At 36.8% G+C, this 17,724-nt stretch overlaps 1 protein-coding gene across 2 annotated transcripts; it reads left to right on the top strand.

Annotated features, from left to right (window-relative positions):
- The first annotated feature begins 206 nt into the window (after positions 1 to 206).
- ppp2r3b (protein phosphatase 2, regulatory subunit B'', beta) lies at positions 207 to 17,719 on the top strand. Of its 2 annotated transcripts, XM_079427383.1 has the most exons (14): positions 207 to 293; positions 1,142 to 1,544; positions 10,930 to 11,118; positions 11,647 to 11,750; positions 12,408 to 12,510; positions 13,370 to 13,444; positions 13,674 to 13,760; positions 14,090 to 14,246; positions 14,655 to 14,703; positions 14,828 to 14,917; positions 15,257 to 15,432; positions 15,564 to 15,682; positions 15,787 to 15,893; positions 16,825 to 17,719. In XM_079427383.1, the coding sequence occupies exons 2-14, from the start codon at positions 1,194 to 1,196 to the stop codon at positions 16,964 to 16,966; spliced, it is 1,749 nt and encodes a 582-aa protein (XP_079283509.1). In that variant the 5' UTR covers positions 207 to 293; positions 1,142 to 1,193; the 3' UTR covers positions 16,967 to 17,719. The 2 variants fall into 2 exon arrangements, with proteins under 2 accessions (XP_079283509.1, XP_079283510.1); XM_079427384.1 differs by lacking the exons at positions 207 to 293; positions 1,142 to 1,544 and adding an exon at positions 7,900 to 8,265 and having other exon boundaries at positions 16,825 to 17,716.
- The last annotated feature ends 5 nt before the right edge of the window (positions 17,720 to 17,724 follow it).

Genomic DNA, 17,724 nt, shown 5'->3' with positions numbered 1-17,724 from the left:
CTTAAGACACATCTTTCCTTTTGATTAATTTGGAGTCGAGCAAGATCAGAAAACGTTCGATCATCCAGTGACTCTCATTATTAAACTCTCTAATCCATTAAAACGGTAACAGTTCGAACACGTTGTTCTTGCGAATCGGTTCAATTGATTCCTTCAAACGAACGAGTCGTTCACGCATGAACTCTGCTCTCGCGATATAAACTTTCCCGGTTACCTGAGGAAACGAGAGTTTGATTCAAAGTGTACACATTTGAATGAACGAAAACAGCCAAAACTCATCCTATTAACAGAAGGTAGAGTAATGCCAACCAATTACCTTTATTTCTGTGGACTTTAGCCATTAAAAATACGTTTCTTTGTCTATATTATGGAATACTGGCGGTGTTTATTGACTTATTTACCCGTTGTTGTCCGTTAGCTGTGGAAGTGTAGCTGCGTGTAGCAGTCAGCTAGCAACAACAACAAACCATCTTATTTCTGTCACAGTTTAGCTATGATTTTGTTTAAACGCTTTCCTTTGGTTTATGTGTGGAATTGTGAGAATAATAAAGTGATTAATATTGTAAAATGCGAAATCCGTAAAACCTTTCTGCCGTCGTGTTAAATATCTGTTATTTACGACAAAATAAGCTAATACCAAGTTACCACAGTTTTTCAGTACTAACACTGAAAGTAACTGTAATGTTTTGGTAGGACTTAACGTTAAATTACTAATATTTGTAATCATTTTTGTAAAGAATACATTAATTCAAGAAGCTTGGTTGAGAGTGAAGTTAAGCAAGCAGCTGTTTATTTTCTGGGTGGCTTGTGTGTAAGCATGAAAAATAAATAATAATTTAAGTAAATATTTTTTTTTCTGCTAAAGCTTGGGCCATTGTAAAAAGTTTCAGTTTTTGTATATTATGTGGCAAATATTTCTATGTATTATAAAAAAACATCATTTATATTTTTCATTAACATATGTATCTTATATTTTCATATGCGCAAGTTATTTTTTAGTATATTACAAAGTAATATTTATATGCAGACATAAAGCTGCATGTGTATAAATAGAAATAACGATCAGTAATTTGTGAATTGCTTAGTGCCTGTTTCAAACATCTAAATTTGAGGATTTTTGCTTTCCGATTCATTTCTTTAGGTTACTTTTTATCTTTTTTCGGAGGATCTTGGCTGCATGAAGCAAACCAGAAATGGCATCACCACAAACGCTTCAGCCTGTCCTGAAGATGAAGGTCGACGAGCTCTTCCTCTTTTGGTTGAGTGAGCCGAGTACTCAGGCAATGCTAAAAGACTACCTCAACAAAATCAAGAATGGAGAAGAAATAGAGCTAAGCCATGCTGATTTCAAGGGCACAAGCACTTTGGTATTAACAGAAAACAACAACAACATTGCCTCAAAGATTAATGCAACAGAGAGAATGACTGCGGCCCTTGGTTCCCTGTGCAGCCCTCCTTCCGCCACCCTGCCATCTGCGAGTGGCAGCAATAACAGAGCCGGAGTGAATGCGAGGGCCCTGCGACGCTCTGTCAGCACTAAGAAGGTAAAGCATCCGTGCTTAGCACTCTTTTTGCAATGCTGTATGACCCCAGTTCTGTCACCTTGCAGACTTTTATATCCAGGCCTGATTATCAGAGTTTGATGCTTACTTTTCTCCTGTGCTTCTAAGTTAAAAAATGTGGCAGCGCAATTTTAAGTACTTCTGCCTCAGACTGCATTTAATAATTATGTAAAAATGTATTAAACAATTACATTATTGTGTTTGTCTCATATATGTAGAACATGTAATGGATGGAACCACATTTTGACTTTGAACGTGCAGCATTCACAATTATTTAATGAAATCAAAGCCTTTTAAAATGTATTATTCACATTAGGCTGTACTGTGATTCCTGTTTTTCCATCCCCACATTTAAGACCTCTTAAAATGAGAAGCCGTTTATTATGTCATTTAAGGCACTTAAGACTTTTTACAATCTTAAATTTAATAAGTGATCATTTTTAACGACTTGCAGTTTTTTGTTTTGTTTTTGTTTTTTTTCATACACCTGCTCCTAAATACATTTTACATTTTGCACACAATCTATTTTGAGTTGCAAATGCATGTGATAAGCTGTCGAGCCCTGATAAGAAATGTGTGTTATGTTAACTTTCATACAAGGCAATCTCAAATCCATTAATCCCTCATATCACGCTAAAATATAAACCATTTTTTTCCACTAGTTAATATTTAATGTGGTAAAAAGCATTTGCCAAATGCGTTTCTACATCATGTTAATGTAGAAACCACTCATGGTTTGCTAGCACAGTTTGATAGGAAATTTCAATGAATGTTCTCATCAGTGATGGTCCTACACATTTTTAACAGCCATTTTGCCACTAAGAGAGGGTTAAACTACTTTTTCCCAGTTTAGCCACAAGAGGATGCTGAATGGCTTTTGCAGCTCTTGGTCAGTGCATGTAGAGCTCTTGCTCTGGTCAGATGAGCTCTTTGAACCTTGCATGTCTTTTGTGTAAAGAAATCCTGTTCATGTGTGGCCATTGAGGCGAGCCAATCTCTATGCTGTCAATCCCTGGAATGGTAATGACTCTGTCATCATGAGCTGTCCAGCGATGCTGGTGGACTTTGTTGCTGAGGTTTCAGAGCCTATAAATTGGATTATGCAGGGATATCTGTAATTAAAGCAGTGCCTCCATGATACTTCCTGCTGTCAGTATCAGAGCAATGTATCATTAAATTCACACACACCTTCTTGGCCCAATAGGAGGAAGCTGATATCAAGAAGGCTTATTCATAAGTAACATTGATGCATCCATGGAAATTAAATAGATTATGAGATCAAATTAGCTTGTGATGTGAAACGCAAGAAGTCCCTGTAATTTGGACACAACACAACAGAGGACATCTTCTATGTCTTAAAGTCTAATTTCAGTCACATAGGAAATTTGGGCAAAGTTTGAGAAAAGATAATATAGCAAAATATGAGAAGCAGAAACTGCAAACTTAGTTTTTCTTTAAGGATGACAAAGTGGCATTTTGAGGAAAGATATCTGTTTGCAGTGAATGTAAATCATGAGTAGGGACATTATCTGACCAGTGGGATACTTTATTGTGAAATGCTAAGCAGATGTGTCTAGGCTTTGATTTCTATGTCCAGTTATTCGCAAATGCTTTGGTGATCCTATGTGCTGATGGAACAACTGTTGGGTATTTTATGTTTTTTGGCATGATACAATAAACATGTGCCCACAATTGTCACAATGTATTACAGAGATTTTGATCCCATATATTCTATTTTAAGAGGCTAAAGGAATTCCAAAATACAAATGCATTCTCCAAAGTATTAGTTAAAAATTCAATTAACGTCATGCTGATGCTCGTCGGGACAACTGTTCCAACTCTGACACAGGACACCGGTAAAGATAGCCTTGGTTCCACTGTGCAGGAATTAACTACTGGGAATTTGGCTTACACTTCATAGGCAGTTTACGTATTTGTCCATGGTGTAATACAGTATGCATAAATTCAGTCAGATGCTGGTAATGGTCAGAATAATTGGGTGTCTGTCGTCTCTGACTCCCGGTTGCAAGGTGATAGGTCATTGAGGCATGTTGCGTGGAAAAATATAAGCCAATTGAAGAAATAACTTGTGTATGTTATGTACATGAATGTCTAAGGTGGAGAGCTTGCCTGCATGGTGTGATATTTTTTTTTTTCATGAATTTAATTTTTCCGGCTTTTCATTTCTAAGTTTTAATATTCAACTTTTAATATACATAAAAAATGTGAACACTAAAGAGTCAGTTTAGTAAAAGTAAAAACACAAAATGCTTTCTGCATGTACCATCCCTACAGTTTAGTATCTTCCCTTTAAAGTATGGGTAATTAAAAGGATCCATTTTGTCAGAAGTGTTAGCTCTAATCAAGTTGTATATTCGAAATCAAGAGCATTTTGTGCTCTCTGAAGCACATTTCTGCCTCGTTTTGGTTCTTCCCCCTATCATTGTGGTCAAATGATATGCAGTTACAAGGGGATTTTGACTTGTAGCTTTTATTTGAAAGTTTGGTTTGACTTTTTATTGGAGTTTATAACTCTTACAGCTTCCTATCAGAACAGTTATCACATAGTGTTTATATTTTTCTCCCCTCCAGCACTTGAATTGTAGCATGTTTGTTAGTGCTCCTCACTTTTGCCTTCCTGGTCATCCTCTCTTCAACCACTTGGCCTTACTGACTGGACACCGAGCTTTGTTTGGAAATTGGCACTGTCTGCACGGACAGCTGCCACCTCTTGTTCAGGCAGATCTTTTTCTCGTTCTGTTAGTACCAGCTTACTCTGACAGTGGAGAGTTGTTTTACGTATAGCACAAACACTGAGCCAAATAGAAGGGAAAGTGCTGGTTGGAGAGAACTTTCCAATAGACCTAGATGACAAACAAAAATATTGATATGTTCACCAGCGAGTTTACTTTGGTCCTTTTGTTGTTTTTCCCTGTTTATTAATTGACTGATGAGCAAGGACTTCAAAAGCAGTTTGTGAGAAAATTTGGCTTATGAAATGTGTGCAGTATCCTGCCATTGAACAACAACAGGAACTGTTTCTACAGGAATGAGTGGAAGAATGGGGACTTGATGATCTGACATCTAAAAATACTTATTTAAGCCAGGCAGGGCTTTATTTTTGCACCACTTTTTGTTAGATGCTCTGGCTCCAAGCCTTCTGTGCATATTCACTCACTTTTATGGAAGATCAGTTGTCACTAAAGTCTGCTTTTATTAATCCAATTAGTTTTCAAAGCAATAATGGACATAAGAAAGGGATTTTCAGATGCACAACACCCAGCCTCAGAGGTTGAGTTTCTTTTGGATCAACACAGTTATAGAGAATTGATGTAATTGCAGTCAGTCTGGGAGCGGATGTTTGTTAAAGGACTGAAGATACATTTGTTTCTTGGGGTTGCCTAAACTGAGCATGTTGGGTCTTTTAATAGCCATCATTCTTTGAATTCAATACTTCTACGCTGTGCTACTAACTAAGACTTGTCATCTATAATAAGCCATGGAATGGCTGGAAGCTGTAGCCTTGGAAAGCAAAATAAACAAAACATAGGCAGTAATACACGTTGTTTGTTTTTTGTATATATCTTTCAAGGAGGGCCAATTCAGACTTTGTGCATTATAAATTAAGTTGACCATGGGCATATAGATGGTTAAAAGATTAATTAATTTATTCAACCATTTTTTTTAAATATTGTTTTGCATTAAACAGCAATTTTGAGCTTATGTATGACAAATTATCACATGAGGATGCTATAACATGTCTTCCCCTTAGTGTTAACTGAGTTCTGTATGGGACTAGTGCAAATTCCTTAAATTCCTGCAATGCGCATCTCGGTGTATAGCCAACAATAACATGCATCAAAATATATCAGGGCTCGACAGAGCGAGCATTTCACTCGCATTTGCGACTAAAAATAGATGTGTGCGAACTGGAAAATGTATTTAGGAGCACAAGTGCGAATACAAAACAAAATACAAAACAGCCTAACTTATACAGTATAGCCTATAACAAACGTATTAATTTATTCTGTTTATTTATGGAAAAATTGCAATGCAGCCTCATATGATTACTTAAGAACTTTAAAAAGGCAACGGTTTAATTTAAATGAGCACAGATGAGAAGAAAAGCGGAGCGAGTTAAAGTGAAGACGCGCTGAATGACGCACATTCGCCACTAGAGAGCGCTGCCGCTGCCGTTACCCCGGTAACCCAGTAAACAAATCAGCTGCGCTACTTTCCAAAAACTGTGTAAATAATGTTTCACACTCACAGTCATTTAGATATTTATATTCGCTTTAGTCTTCACAATAGCATCAAATAATTCTTACTTAATGAGCTATTTATTTTCAAACATTGTTTCTAAGCTAAAGCATGGCCCATCCACTGATCTATAATAGAGAACAGTGGGCCTAAGTTATCTATATATCAACGACTGATTCGTTATTATTGTTCAGTAACACAAGTTCCATTAGTTAACATGAAAAAAAACAATGACTGCATTTATTAATAATGCTATCTTAATTTCAACTTTTAATAATACGTTATAAAATCAAAAGTTGTCTTAATATAATTCAATGGAGCTAACATTAACTAACATAGTTGTATTTTTTTATTAATCAACATTAACAAAGAATATTAACTACTGCAACAATTAGTTATTGCACATTTTTAGTTAATGTTAACCTGCTTTAACTAATGTTAATAAATGGGACTTACTTACCTATTGTTCTTTCGTTCATTTGAACAATCTTTTGCACTATAATCTTGAAACACTTGTTTACTTTATATTTTTATGTATTTTTTATAAAAGTCTTTTAGTAAATTATCTTTAATAAAGTTATTTAACCTGTTAGGAGGACAACACTTTTTTTCACTTAGAAATTATATATTGTGATTTAAAAACAAAAACATATACCGTGACAAAATCTTCAATGATTATTGTGAAAATTTTATACCGACACAGTTTAATAGGATTATAACTAATTACATAATTAGCCTATTAAATAGTGTCTGAAGTAAAATTATTTAAGAACCTTGTGTACTTTCTGTATTCTGATAAATTAAATAATTGTGATTGTAAATGTCTCTTTGTATCCCCTTATTAAGCTAAAACACCTAAAAAATTTTAATGCGCTCCTAAATTTTTTGACTTAGAAGCACATGTGCTCCTTGGTGAAAAGGTAAGTGTCAAGCCCTGTATATGTGAAGCAGCTATTGATGTGATATGATTCACCCCTATTACAATGCAGTGCAATCCGATTTCAATTCGATTCAACACAATGCGGTTCGATGCAGTGGGAAAAAAAATATGATGCTATGCAATTCAATATGGTACAAATTAAAATTTGGTTCAGACTGACAGTCATGTTAATCTACATTCTGTGACTCAGGACACGCCTTGGTCTCCGTATTGTTGTGATATGTTAGAGAGGAGCAATCAGTCTACATATAAAATATTGGCCACAAATTATTGGCAACTTTCTAAGTAATAAAAGTATAGTGCATCTACTAATAATTATAAATTAATCTGTTTTTACAGATGCAGATGTTAGTAACATATGTGATACAAATGCCAACTTGATACGATGCACACTTTTTTGAAATTGATGCATTGCATCGTTAAATTTTATGCAGATGCATCTTGCCATCCCTAATGCGTAGTGGTCCTAATGCCTTAGGTGGGCTAATTACTGATGTTGGTTTATTAATAATTATAAAATTTGCTTACATTATTAAATATCTAAACATATATGGTGCTTTTTAATTTGGCTCAATAGGTAGCCTAGACACTGCATTACACGTTATACAGTGAATATTGTATTGATTCCCTTATATAGACCTAATGACTCCGATTCAGAACAGGCTCATGTTTTGTGGTCTGAGCTCTGCACTATTCCTCTAATATCCTACACATCTCAGTCACCCCATGCAGATAATTGTTGATGTTGCATGTTTCAGATGCAAAGTGCATTCCGCTCTAATCATATCAAATTATATAAAAAAAAATTTTTTTTTTAACTTGAGGGAAACTAAATGATGATTCAATTTCAGTTTTGGAGGGATCTATTTTTAGTAGCTGATTAATCTTAAATTTGCTTTTGTAGATTTGAAGTATGCTAATCCATCAGCATGTTGCATCCTATTGCAGTTAATCTGTGCTGTTCTTCTGCTGTATCTCCTGGATACAAAATGACAGGGTTCCAAGTGAGTAGGTTTGTGTCTTTACATAACCTCTATGAGAGCAGTGGAATGCACACTGAAAAGGGCACCCCCTCTGACTGTCACCCCCCCCCCCCCCTCCACCGCTCTCACACAAACACCCTCGTCCTATCTCCCCAGTGACTTTTCAGGACAGGACTGTATGACCTCTGCCAGCCACTATTGGATGTATGGAGCAACAGGCAGTGCTGTGATTCAGGCTACTGCACGGCTGAAGTGAGCAGCTGCCGTTCACCATTAAAAGATCTTGTGCTCAGAGGAGTGTCCTGTGGTGGGACAGTCACTGAGCGAGATTATCCTGACCCCGGAGTCTGTACTGTCTGCCACACTGGCTCCATTAGCCGACAGCAGTATGAGAATGAAGGAGATCTCTTTACGACAGGACCCTGACCTGAGGAAGGAGCTGGCATTGCTGGCACGCGGCTGCGACTTTGTGCTACCCTCTCGCTTTAAGAAGAGGCTCAAAGCCTTCCAGCAAGGACAGGCAGGTTATCTTATATGTTCTGTGTGAAGCCATCAGACTGATCTTGTTTGCTTAATGCTATTGCTATCAGTCTCAGTGGGGAAGTGATGTGATGTTGGCATCCATTAGATGTGTGGTTATAGCTTTGCCATTGTAGTTTTTTTAAAGAACTTAGTGGCTAGAGGATTATCGGTGGTTTTAAGAGCATCCAAATGTTTAGGATTGAGCAGGAGGCTCGGTCTTCCCTGTGCTGGAGTTGGTGATGGTCATTCCCTTTTATAGACATGGCTGACACTGACTGGGGAAGGCAAGATTAAACGCATTCATCTCTCACAGTGGGTTAGACCGAGCAGAATCCCCTGCATGCCACATCAGAGAAAGACTTTCCAAATGCGTTAGGCTTTCAAAATTCCATGCAGGCTCCTAAAAGTTAGTGAATTTGAAAGCAAAATCTTAGCTGCTTTTTGTGCTGTTATTGATGAGTAGCAGTGGACTACTACTAGACATATGTTATGGATGTCTCTAGAATGAGATGAGGTAGTAAAATAGCTAATCTATCACAAGAGACTGAAGCAATAAGTAAATGGTCAAAATTACCTTTATGACACCTAAGGCCATAAAATCATCAGATTTTTTATTTTTTTTTTGGACATGTAAACCGTTCCTGAAGCTGTTGTCTACTGAGAGGGGATACAGCTGCATGTGATGTCTTATTGCTGCATGAAATACAGCTGTACAGTTAATGACAATTAAATTTTCAGTATGGCTTTATGTAATTTATTAAACTACAAAAAGCGGTATTCTTTTTGTAAACTTAATGATTCTATGTTATCTATATTGTACAGGTTTTTTTGTTTTGTTGTTGTTTGTTTTTCAATTGCATCGTTGTGTAGTTGAAAATTAATTTAATTGCATGGTTTTTTTGTAATGTTTGTTTTTTGTTCTAATTTGACCCAATTGCGATTTTGCTTTTTTTTTGCCATATTTAAAGTGTTATGAAAATCTTGGAGCTGGTTTGTTTTGTTCATGGCTTAGAAATATTTACTGAAGTTTTTTTTAAAACCCCAGTTGGAGAAAATAATTGTGAAATATGTTGGGACCCAAGACTGCTAAATAATTGGGCATTCACTGTTGCTTTCTATAATATGAAATGTGTTTTGTGTATCCATTTCATGTCATGTTTTTCCATGCAGAGTTAATGAAATAAATGAAATGTTTTGTGAAGACTACATTACAGTTTTGTGGATCAAGAGGTTAATAATGGATTTGGAATAAATGGCATATTAAAACTGGGATCACAAATGGGTTCATTTCTTTTTTTATGCCAGAATGAAGTATGCCAGTGAAGATTATGAATATCTGCTTCCATATCACAGTAACCAAATATTTGCCACCTAAAATATTTACATCTCTCAGGATAAAACGGTAGCAGAGAAGGTCAGGTTGGCTGCAGCCTACATGTCCATGTGTTGGTCTAATACAGGCAAGCCAAATGGGTCTTGTTCAGTGTAATGTTGCTTATTCTAGAGAGTGATCTTTGGAGGGGTTTTTTTTCCCCTGTGTGGAAGTTCTAGGGGGTCAAGATCTTCACAGCTGCAGCCTGACACTCAAATAGTTGAGGTTTTAAGTTACTGTGGGAAGCTGAGCCTTTGGAAAATCAGTAATAAGACGAATTTAACCACAAGTGTTCACAAAACATTTGGCCACGAAGAACGTTTTGTCATTTGATAAAGCCATCATACTGTTGTTGTTTCTCAAATTGCCCACCAATTTTTTAAAATGTCACTCTTCATAGAGTTTTCATCCATCCAACTCTGGGTCTTAAAGCCCGTTCTGCAAATTTCAAGATTTTTATTTTAATTCTTGAACATTTCAGGCAAGGCTTTGTCAAGTCAACATCAACATATGCCTCTGATTGTTCCTCTTCTTTTTATAAACTCCATGCTTTAAATTGATTGTGTTTAGTCTGTGTTACTGAATACTTGATTGTCAAATGTATAGCCAGTCCAGTAGTTTATTTCTGATGTTGTTTACCATACCAAGTTAATCTGTTTTTAACAGTAATGTTTGCAAGTCTGAACCTGCAGTCCATCACAAGTTATCAGTTTTGTAACCGTTTAAAACTTTTTTTTTTTCTTTTTTTTTCACAACATGATAGTAAATAGATTTGACACAAGGACAACATCTTAGCACTGGTTATCATCACACTGTAGAGAGATTCCTGTTTAACTTCAACCAGACTCAGCCAAAAGTCATGGTTGTTAATGTACATTATGTATTAGACCTTTTTTCTGTCAACAGGTGGAAGAGCTTTTATTTGTTTTATAATTTTTTTGTGTTTTAAGGAAATGTAACAAACCTTAAGGAAATCAAATTTAAAATGCTAAATGAAAAGGGCTTACCCTCATTTTGTATTTCACAGCTCATGTTTCAAACCATTATCCACGTTAAATTTTCTTATTCTTCATGTCATCACATGGAACAAAAATCCCCAAAATATTGCAAGCCTTCTCCTGAAAGTTATCCACAAGGGTGTGCATCTGTCAAAATTGTTTTAAACTGTGTTTTAAAGGCGACTTAAGCCATCACTGTGAAATGCTGATTGAGGTGCAATTTTCAGAGCAACCGTACATCTCTCCCACGATGAGTCTTGTGGCTAATGGTTATTATTTCTGTCTTTTTCAGCAGGCGCAGGCTAAGAAAGAGGAGCCCGTTACACCAGCTTTAAGTGAAAGCATTCCAAAGTTCTACTTCCCTCGAGGACGGCCTCAGGCCAATATCAACATAGACAATCTTATTTCCAAGATAGAAAAAATATTTTCTCAATTTCCTGATGAAAGAGTCACTTTAAACGACATGGGGCAGGTCGCCAAGGTAAGTGTGGTTTGTCACGTGCCACCTTTATCCGCGTGGCAAATTGTTCATTTTGTGTAACTAACGTATAACTGTTTACAAGTTTGAAGGTTTTACTTTTCCTGTAGCCAGTGGAAAAATATCACCACTGTTTATATGTTGAATTACTTATCCTGAATAGAACCGTCTAGGTAAATGATGGTATTCAGGAATTTAAACAAAATGATTTCTAAACATAATCATTGCTAATTAGCCCCATTTATAGTTTCTACAGCACATTTGAAAGATGTAGTCATAATGTCCAAGCACTTAACAGAAACCTCTGATTGAGCTCAATTGCCCGTTTAAGAGAGAATGGTTAGTGTTGTGTTTTATTTCTGAACTCTACTGTAACATTCAGATCTCAAAACTTTGCGGTCTGTTTGGCACTTATGTGTTTAGATGGAAATATAACAGTCATTTTGAAATTCATTACGTCTTCATCTATTTTGTCATCCTGACGTTGCAGTAACAGTCTATTTCTGTGTGAAACTTTTTTTCTCCTTGCAGGCCTGCGAGTGCCCACTCTATTGGAAAGCTCCATTGTTCCATGCTGCCGGAGGAGACAGGAGGGGATATGTGTCCGTTCACAAGTTTGTGGCAATGTGGCGAAAGTAAGACAATAGTTCTCTTCACAGTGCCCTCTGACATTAATATCGGCAGGGGTCAAGGGCTGCACATGATGCTTTTTAACAAGTGTGTGAATGTCCTCTTATGAAGAGCTCTATGTGTACGATTTTGGTGATTATTATTATTTTGTACAACGATACTGCTGTTTATTTTAGATGTCCCTGCATTGCTTTGTGATTTATTTATTTTTAATTTTTGTGTGTGGGTGTCTTGTGTATATAGTCATTCCAGTTTTTAACTGAGAGGGTGTGAAAATTCTGCAGAGAGCCCATGATATGCATTAGAATTTTCTTAAAATATAATTTAATGAAAGGGGAAAAAAACTCATACCTACATGATATACCTTCTATATCATTAATGTGCCACATCTAGAAATACATTGACGTAAAGATTTTTAATGAGATTAGTGTTATGCTGAGCATCTGGGTGGGAGGTCTATGAATCTGTAAAGGTTAAACTCCTGTTTTAAATCATTATTCTTCCATCATTGCATGTCAGAACTGGCTGAGCGTGAATTCTGGAGCCTCATTTGTAGATTCCAATAATCCGAAGACATATATTTGAAGTGAAGGGTTTTGGAGACCATATTGCTCTTTGAAAGGGTGAGAGGGAGCCTGAAACCATCTGTTTCCTCCCTACAGAGTGCTTCAGACCTGTCATGATGACGCATCCAAATTTCTTCACCTTCTGGCCAAGCCTGGCTGCAATTATTTGGAACAAGAGGACTTTATTCCGTTCCTGCAGGTACAGAGTTCTGGAATAGAGACCTACCACTGAGAACACAGACACACACAGGTCAAAATGCACCGAGCATTGATGATTTCAGCATTATTCCTTTTTTTATGTACTTGCAAAATTCCAAATGTGACTGTTAATGTTATAAAATAATTGTGTGCAGAAGTGCATTCTTTGAGTTCAGTGATGGACATGTCATTTATATTCACTGGCAGGATTGGCAGTGCACACTGGAGGAGATGTATTCTGCACTTTAATTTGTATTGTGTAGCTTTAGCAATTGCTTTGACCGTTTTGATGAATGAAACAAGTATTGTTATGGAGTAGATTGGCCTGTTCCCGTCTGCTTCTTTACAGCAGTGATTTATGTGTTTTTCTATTGTTTAATTTCACATGGGGAAGGGTCAAAGAGTCCCGCACCTCCCCCAAAATAAGTTGTCGTAATTTTTCGCCTTTTACGCATATATACCAGTATTTGACTATGAAGCATGCATGAGTAAAATCTTTGTTTCTCTGCTGAAGAATACACTAGATGGAAAAGCCAGCAGGCTGTATGTATGCAGAGAGTGAGACTGGCTGAAACTGATGCACAAGTTAAAAACTGGACTTAAAATCACCCCTTTGTTCTTCAAAGTTTAATACCTTTAACATTTCCACACATCTTGTACCAACGCATTAGCCTCTGCAAGTGGACAGACTAAAATGATTCGCCTTTTCTCTGTAATCTAATCCAGAGCCTCTTTGCACACAAATGGATTTAACATTGCTGTTTTTTCCCTCTCCTGTAAGCCGTGTCAGTTATTATATGCTGACTTTGATGTTATATTGGTGTGTGAATCATTTTTATATCTTTTTTTTTTTTTTTAAGGATGTGGTGGATTCACATACAGGTCTGGCATTTCTAAAGGAGGCTTCAGACTTTCACTCACGCTACATTACCACTGTAAGGAATACTTCCATTTGTGTATTTTTCTAGTAATTCAAATGCTTTTTGTATATTAAACATGGATTTGCACCATTTAAATAAAACCTCAAATAACCTGAACAGACTGTATATATACACTCTTATTATTTTGGTGCACCATAAGTCTGGACAGTTTACAGATCAGCACTGTCTTGTTTAATTACTTTAATCAACCTGATGTTCAACTAGATGCTTTTTCTGCAAACAGGTAGTCCAAAGGATATTTTATAATGTAAACCGCTCATGGACTGGAAAAATAACATGTTCAGAACTCAGGAGAGGTAGTTTTCTACAGGTAAATATGTTACGAGTCTACATCTAGGACTGCAGTGGACATTTGTCAATTCATTTTCATGCTTATTAATAAATGTAATTGTAACCAAAGTAACGGAAGTGTATGCTAAATATAGAGTATTTTAACCCAGCCCACATTAACATTATCTTATGTTAATTGCTGATTTAGTATTATTATTTTTTATTGTAGGTTTTAAGTAATACAGTTTTGTTGAAAATAAAGTTGCTTTGTAATTTCTACTACAGATTTTTCTAAAATCAGGCTGGCTAATGTACAATTTAGGTGACTAAGCTTTTCCGTTGTGTAATGGTGAAAATATTTCCCAACAGAATGTGGCACTTCTGGAAGAAGAGGAAGAGATTAACCAGTTGACTGAGTTCTTCTCTTATGAACATTTCTATGTCATCTACTGTAAGTTCTGGGAGCTGGACACAGATCATGACTTGTACATAGACCAGAGAGACCTGATGCGACATAATGATCAAGGTACCCATCCACCCGCTGCGCACTTAAGACTATCACACTCTTCTGACATTGGCTGCATATTGCTGGAGGTGACGTTAAATTAACTTTAACGTCCAGCAGCACTTGACTGCATATGTTTCTGTTTGCTGCAGAATGAGTTTAGTAAATTGAACGAAGTGCAGTTAAATTTTAACATCAATTTCCTCTAGCATGACGGCATGTCTGGCACTCTAATCATTTTATCTCCTTTCAGGCAAGGTCAATAATCGTTGTGTCTTTTAAAATGATAAAATAAGGATAGTAAATCACTGTCTTGCGGTTGCAATTTACAATATTTACAACCTTTGACAGCGAATTATTACCAAGTTTAAGCATTTTCTATGAATAAAGGAGAGGACTGTGATGTGATTTTTCTGCTCTCTTTGACAGCCTTATCCCACCGAATGATTGAGAGATTATTCTCAGGAGCTGTAACCAGGTACCATCTAATTTTTCAGACATTCTTTTGTTTCTCTCCAATTTTTGAAAGCTTGCATGTCATGCGTCACATTATTATAGATTTTATGAGTGCTGTGGTTTATTGTGGTTACTCTGATGCTCAGGAACAGAAAGGTTCACAAAGAGGGCAGACTGAGCTACGCTGACTTCGTATGGTTCCTCATATCTGAGGAGGACAAAAAGACTGAGACCAGGTAACTGAAACTACCTTCCTTCATCTGTTTTTTTTATTTTTATTATTATTATTGCTTAGATGTTCTAAAAATTATTTGAGTTCCCCCCCCCCCCCCCCCCCCCCCCCCCCAAATGATAGGACTTCAACTATCAACCTTGTTGATAATTAATTTATCAAGTCTTTCTTTTATTAATCTGTTAAAACGATCTCCAAAAATGTAACATTAACATGTAAAAACTGAAGGCTATAAAACAAAATTAAACCAAATTTGAATGAATATCATTTTAGTTACATTTATTTTTACAGTATTATTTACACAATCTGCTTTTTATTTTTGTTATACTTGTTGATTGTGTAGCATAGAGTACTGGTTTCGCTGTATGGATCTGGATGGGGATGGGGTTCTGTCCATGTATGAGCTGCAGTACTTCTACCAGGAACAGTCTCAGAAGCTTGAGGCCATGGCCATTGAACCACTACCATTTGAGGACTGCCTGTGCCAAATGTTAGATATGGTTAAGCCAGAAATCCCAGGTATTGTTTGAAATGATGAATAACTTAATGTGTTGAATTGAATTTCTTAGACTTTGCATGCTTCTGAAGTAGTCGCACATCCTAGCTAAAGTAAAATTACTTGCAATGTGTTTGCTTTATTTTTTTGTCAGGAAAAATCACTCTCAGGGACCTGAAGATATGTAAACTTTCCCATATTTTCTTTGACACCTTCTTCAACATTGAGAAATACCTAGACCATGAACAGAGGGATCCCTTACTGGCTGCAAGGGTAAAGAATAACACCTTTATTTTTATTTATATATATCTCATTTTATGGTTGTTTGGGTCACTTTGATTTAATACTATTGGTGTTCTGCATATGTAATTTTATAGGATGCTGAGACTATGGGACAGGAGATTTCTGACTGGGAGAGATATGCTGCGGAGGAGTATGATAACTTGGTAGCGGAGGAAACTGCAAACGAGCAGTCCAACAATTGGTAAGGCTGTGTTTCACTCAGTTGAACTGCCCACAGACCACAATATTATCACTGTGCAGCATCATAGATGAGCTAACAACACTGAACTTCAGCTGCGAGCAGCCTCTTTAAACTGTACAGGACTACACCTCATGCAGCAGTTTTAATAACATCAATCCACTTTCGTCATTTGCTGCATTGTCACTGCTCTAAATCAGTGACCAGAGAGCTGATGAGGTATTATGTGACGCTTTTAGGATCAGCACAGACTTCTAATGGCAGGATGAGTAGAGTTGAAACAGGTAAGACACTGTAGGTGCAGGGTTGAGGTTCCTTCTGTATTCTCTCCCACTTCAGTTCCTCGTGGCATCACCTGGTCACTGTTTAGATCAGGGGTCACCAAACTTGATCCTGGAGGGCCGGTGTCCTGCTGAGTTTAGCTCCAACTTGCCTCAACACACCTGCCTGGAAATTTCAAGTATACCTAGTTTGAGCTTGATTAGCTGGTTCAGGTGTGTTCAATCAGGGTTAGAGCTAATCTCTGCAGGGCTCCGGCCCTCCTGGACTTTGTCTGGTGACCCCTGGTTTAGATCATCACATAACAGATTAAAGTATGTTTTGCAGTTTCAGCAAACTCCAGTTTTGTCAGGCGTCTTTTCAGTGGCATGCATTCACATGTCAGTTCCTTAACTCTTTTTTTTTTTTTTTTTCCCATCTTTACTTTCTCCATATGAATATCCTCTCTCCAAGTTTCATTAAATTAAGCGTCCAATCAAAGTACAGGACTGTGTATGTTATAAATTCCATTATAGAGGTATGAACTGCTCTTCCCAAGGATTGTGAACAATATAATTGAACAAGTCTGTTGCAAAACATTCAAACTGAAAGGTATTTCGCCCAGCCATTTTTTTTCATTTTAATTCAATGTACAATTTTTTTGCTTTCTTTTTAGCTATGACAATGTTCTAGACCCAATTGATCACATTACATGTGCTTTTGACCTGCGGAGTGAGAAGAGACCTCTCTTTGAGATCCCCAACCCTCACTGTAACCTGGACCTGGATGAATATGAATATGAGGATGATTTTGAATGACAGCCACCACCACACAAACACAACACAATTAAGGCTACCATCTGCTAGTGTGTAGAACAGGAAGTGGACCAATCCTGCTCTCCAGTACTGATGTCGCCTGGTTCAGCTAACCAAGGCTTGAGAGTGTACAGATGAGCTCCCCCAGCTGCTGGATACCAGACAGTAAACCAGCAGTCTGACGAGGATCTGTTTAGCAAGACAGATTGTGCTGGCCCAGTCTATCTGTCAGTCTGACATCAATGCACAACCAGCTTTCTGAAACAAATGTAGCTGCACTGTAGGTTTCAAGCAGCTACACTGGAACCAAACACTTGAAATATTGAATGTGCACTAAATTTATAAATATTTCAATATTTTTATGCACAGAATTGGCCAATAAGACATTCCAGAGATTCACCAAAGTGATTTCAGCTTGATTTCATGGATGGCTTATTTGTCATGGAGCTCTGTCGACTTGCCTTATGTGTTTGAAGGTCACGTTAATATGAAATAATGCAGTAATTAGACTACGACATTTTACTGTCTGTGTGAGAAGTGTTTCTAAATTATAATGTATTTATATGTATTTGTAAATATTTGTTTGCCTCATTTGTTCTAAACCTTTAAGCTTTAGTCCAGCTAAATGTTTTCAACAAGTCATGTTTGTATTATTTCTGTAGAAGTGCTTCCTAACCATGTGCTTTTATTATTGTAAAAATGAACTTTTTCATCTGTCTTGAGTTCAATAAAGTATTAAAGTCACACATTCACTGCAGGAT

The sequence above is a fragment of the Barbus barbus genome (assembly GCF_936440315.1).
Source record: "Barbus barbus genome assembly, chromosome: 10".
In the NCBI taxonomy this organism is placed as follows: Eukaryota; Metazoa; Chordata; class Actinopteri; order Cypriniformes; family Cyprinidae; genus Barbus; species Barbus barbus.
The sequence above is the reverse complement of the archived record's forward strand: the minus strand, read 5'-3'. Positions and strand labels throughout refer to the sequence as shown.

Coding starts and splice junctions, on each gene's coding strand:
- ppp2r3b (XM_079427383.1), top strand. CDS start 1,194: ATGGCATCACCACAAACGCTTCAGCCTGTCCTGAAGATGAAGGTCGAC. Junction 13,445..13,673: donor ACTCACGCTACATTACCACT/GTAAGGAATACT, acceptor TTCTGCAAACAG/GTAGTCCAAAGGATATTTTA. Junction 14,704..14,827: donor TTCTCAGGAGCTGTAACCAG/GTACCATCTAAT, acceptor TCTGATGCTCAG/GAACAGAAAGGTTCACAAAG.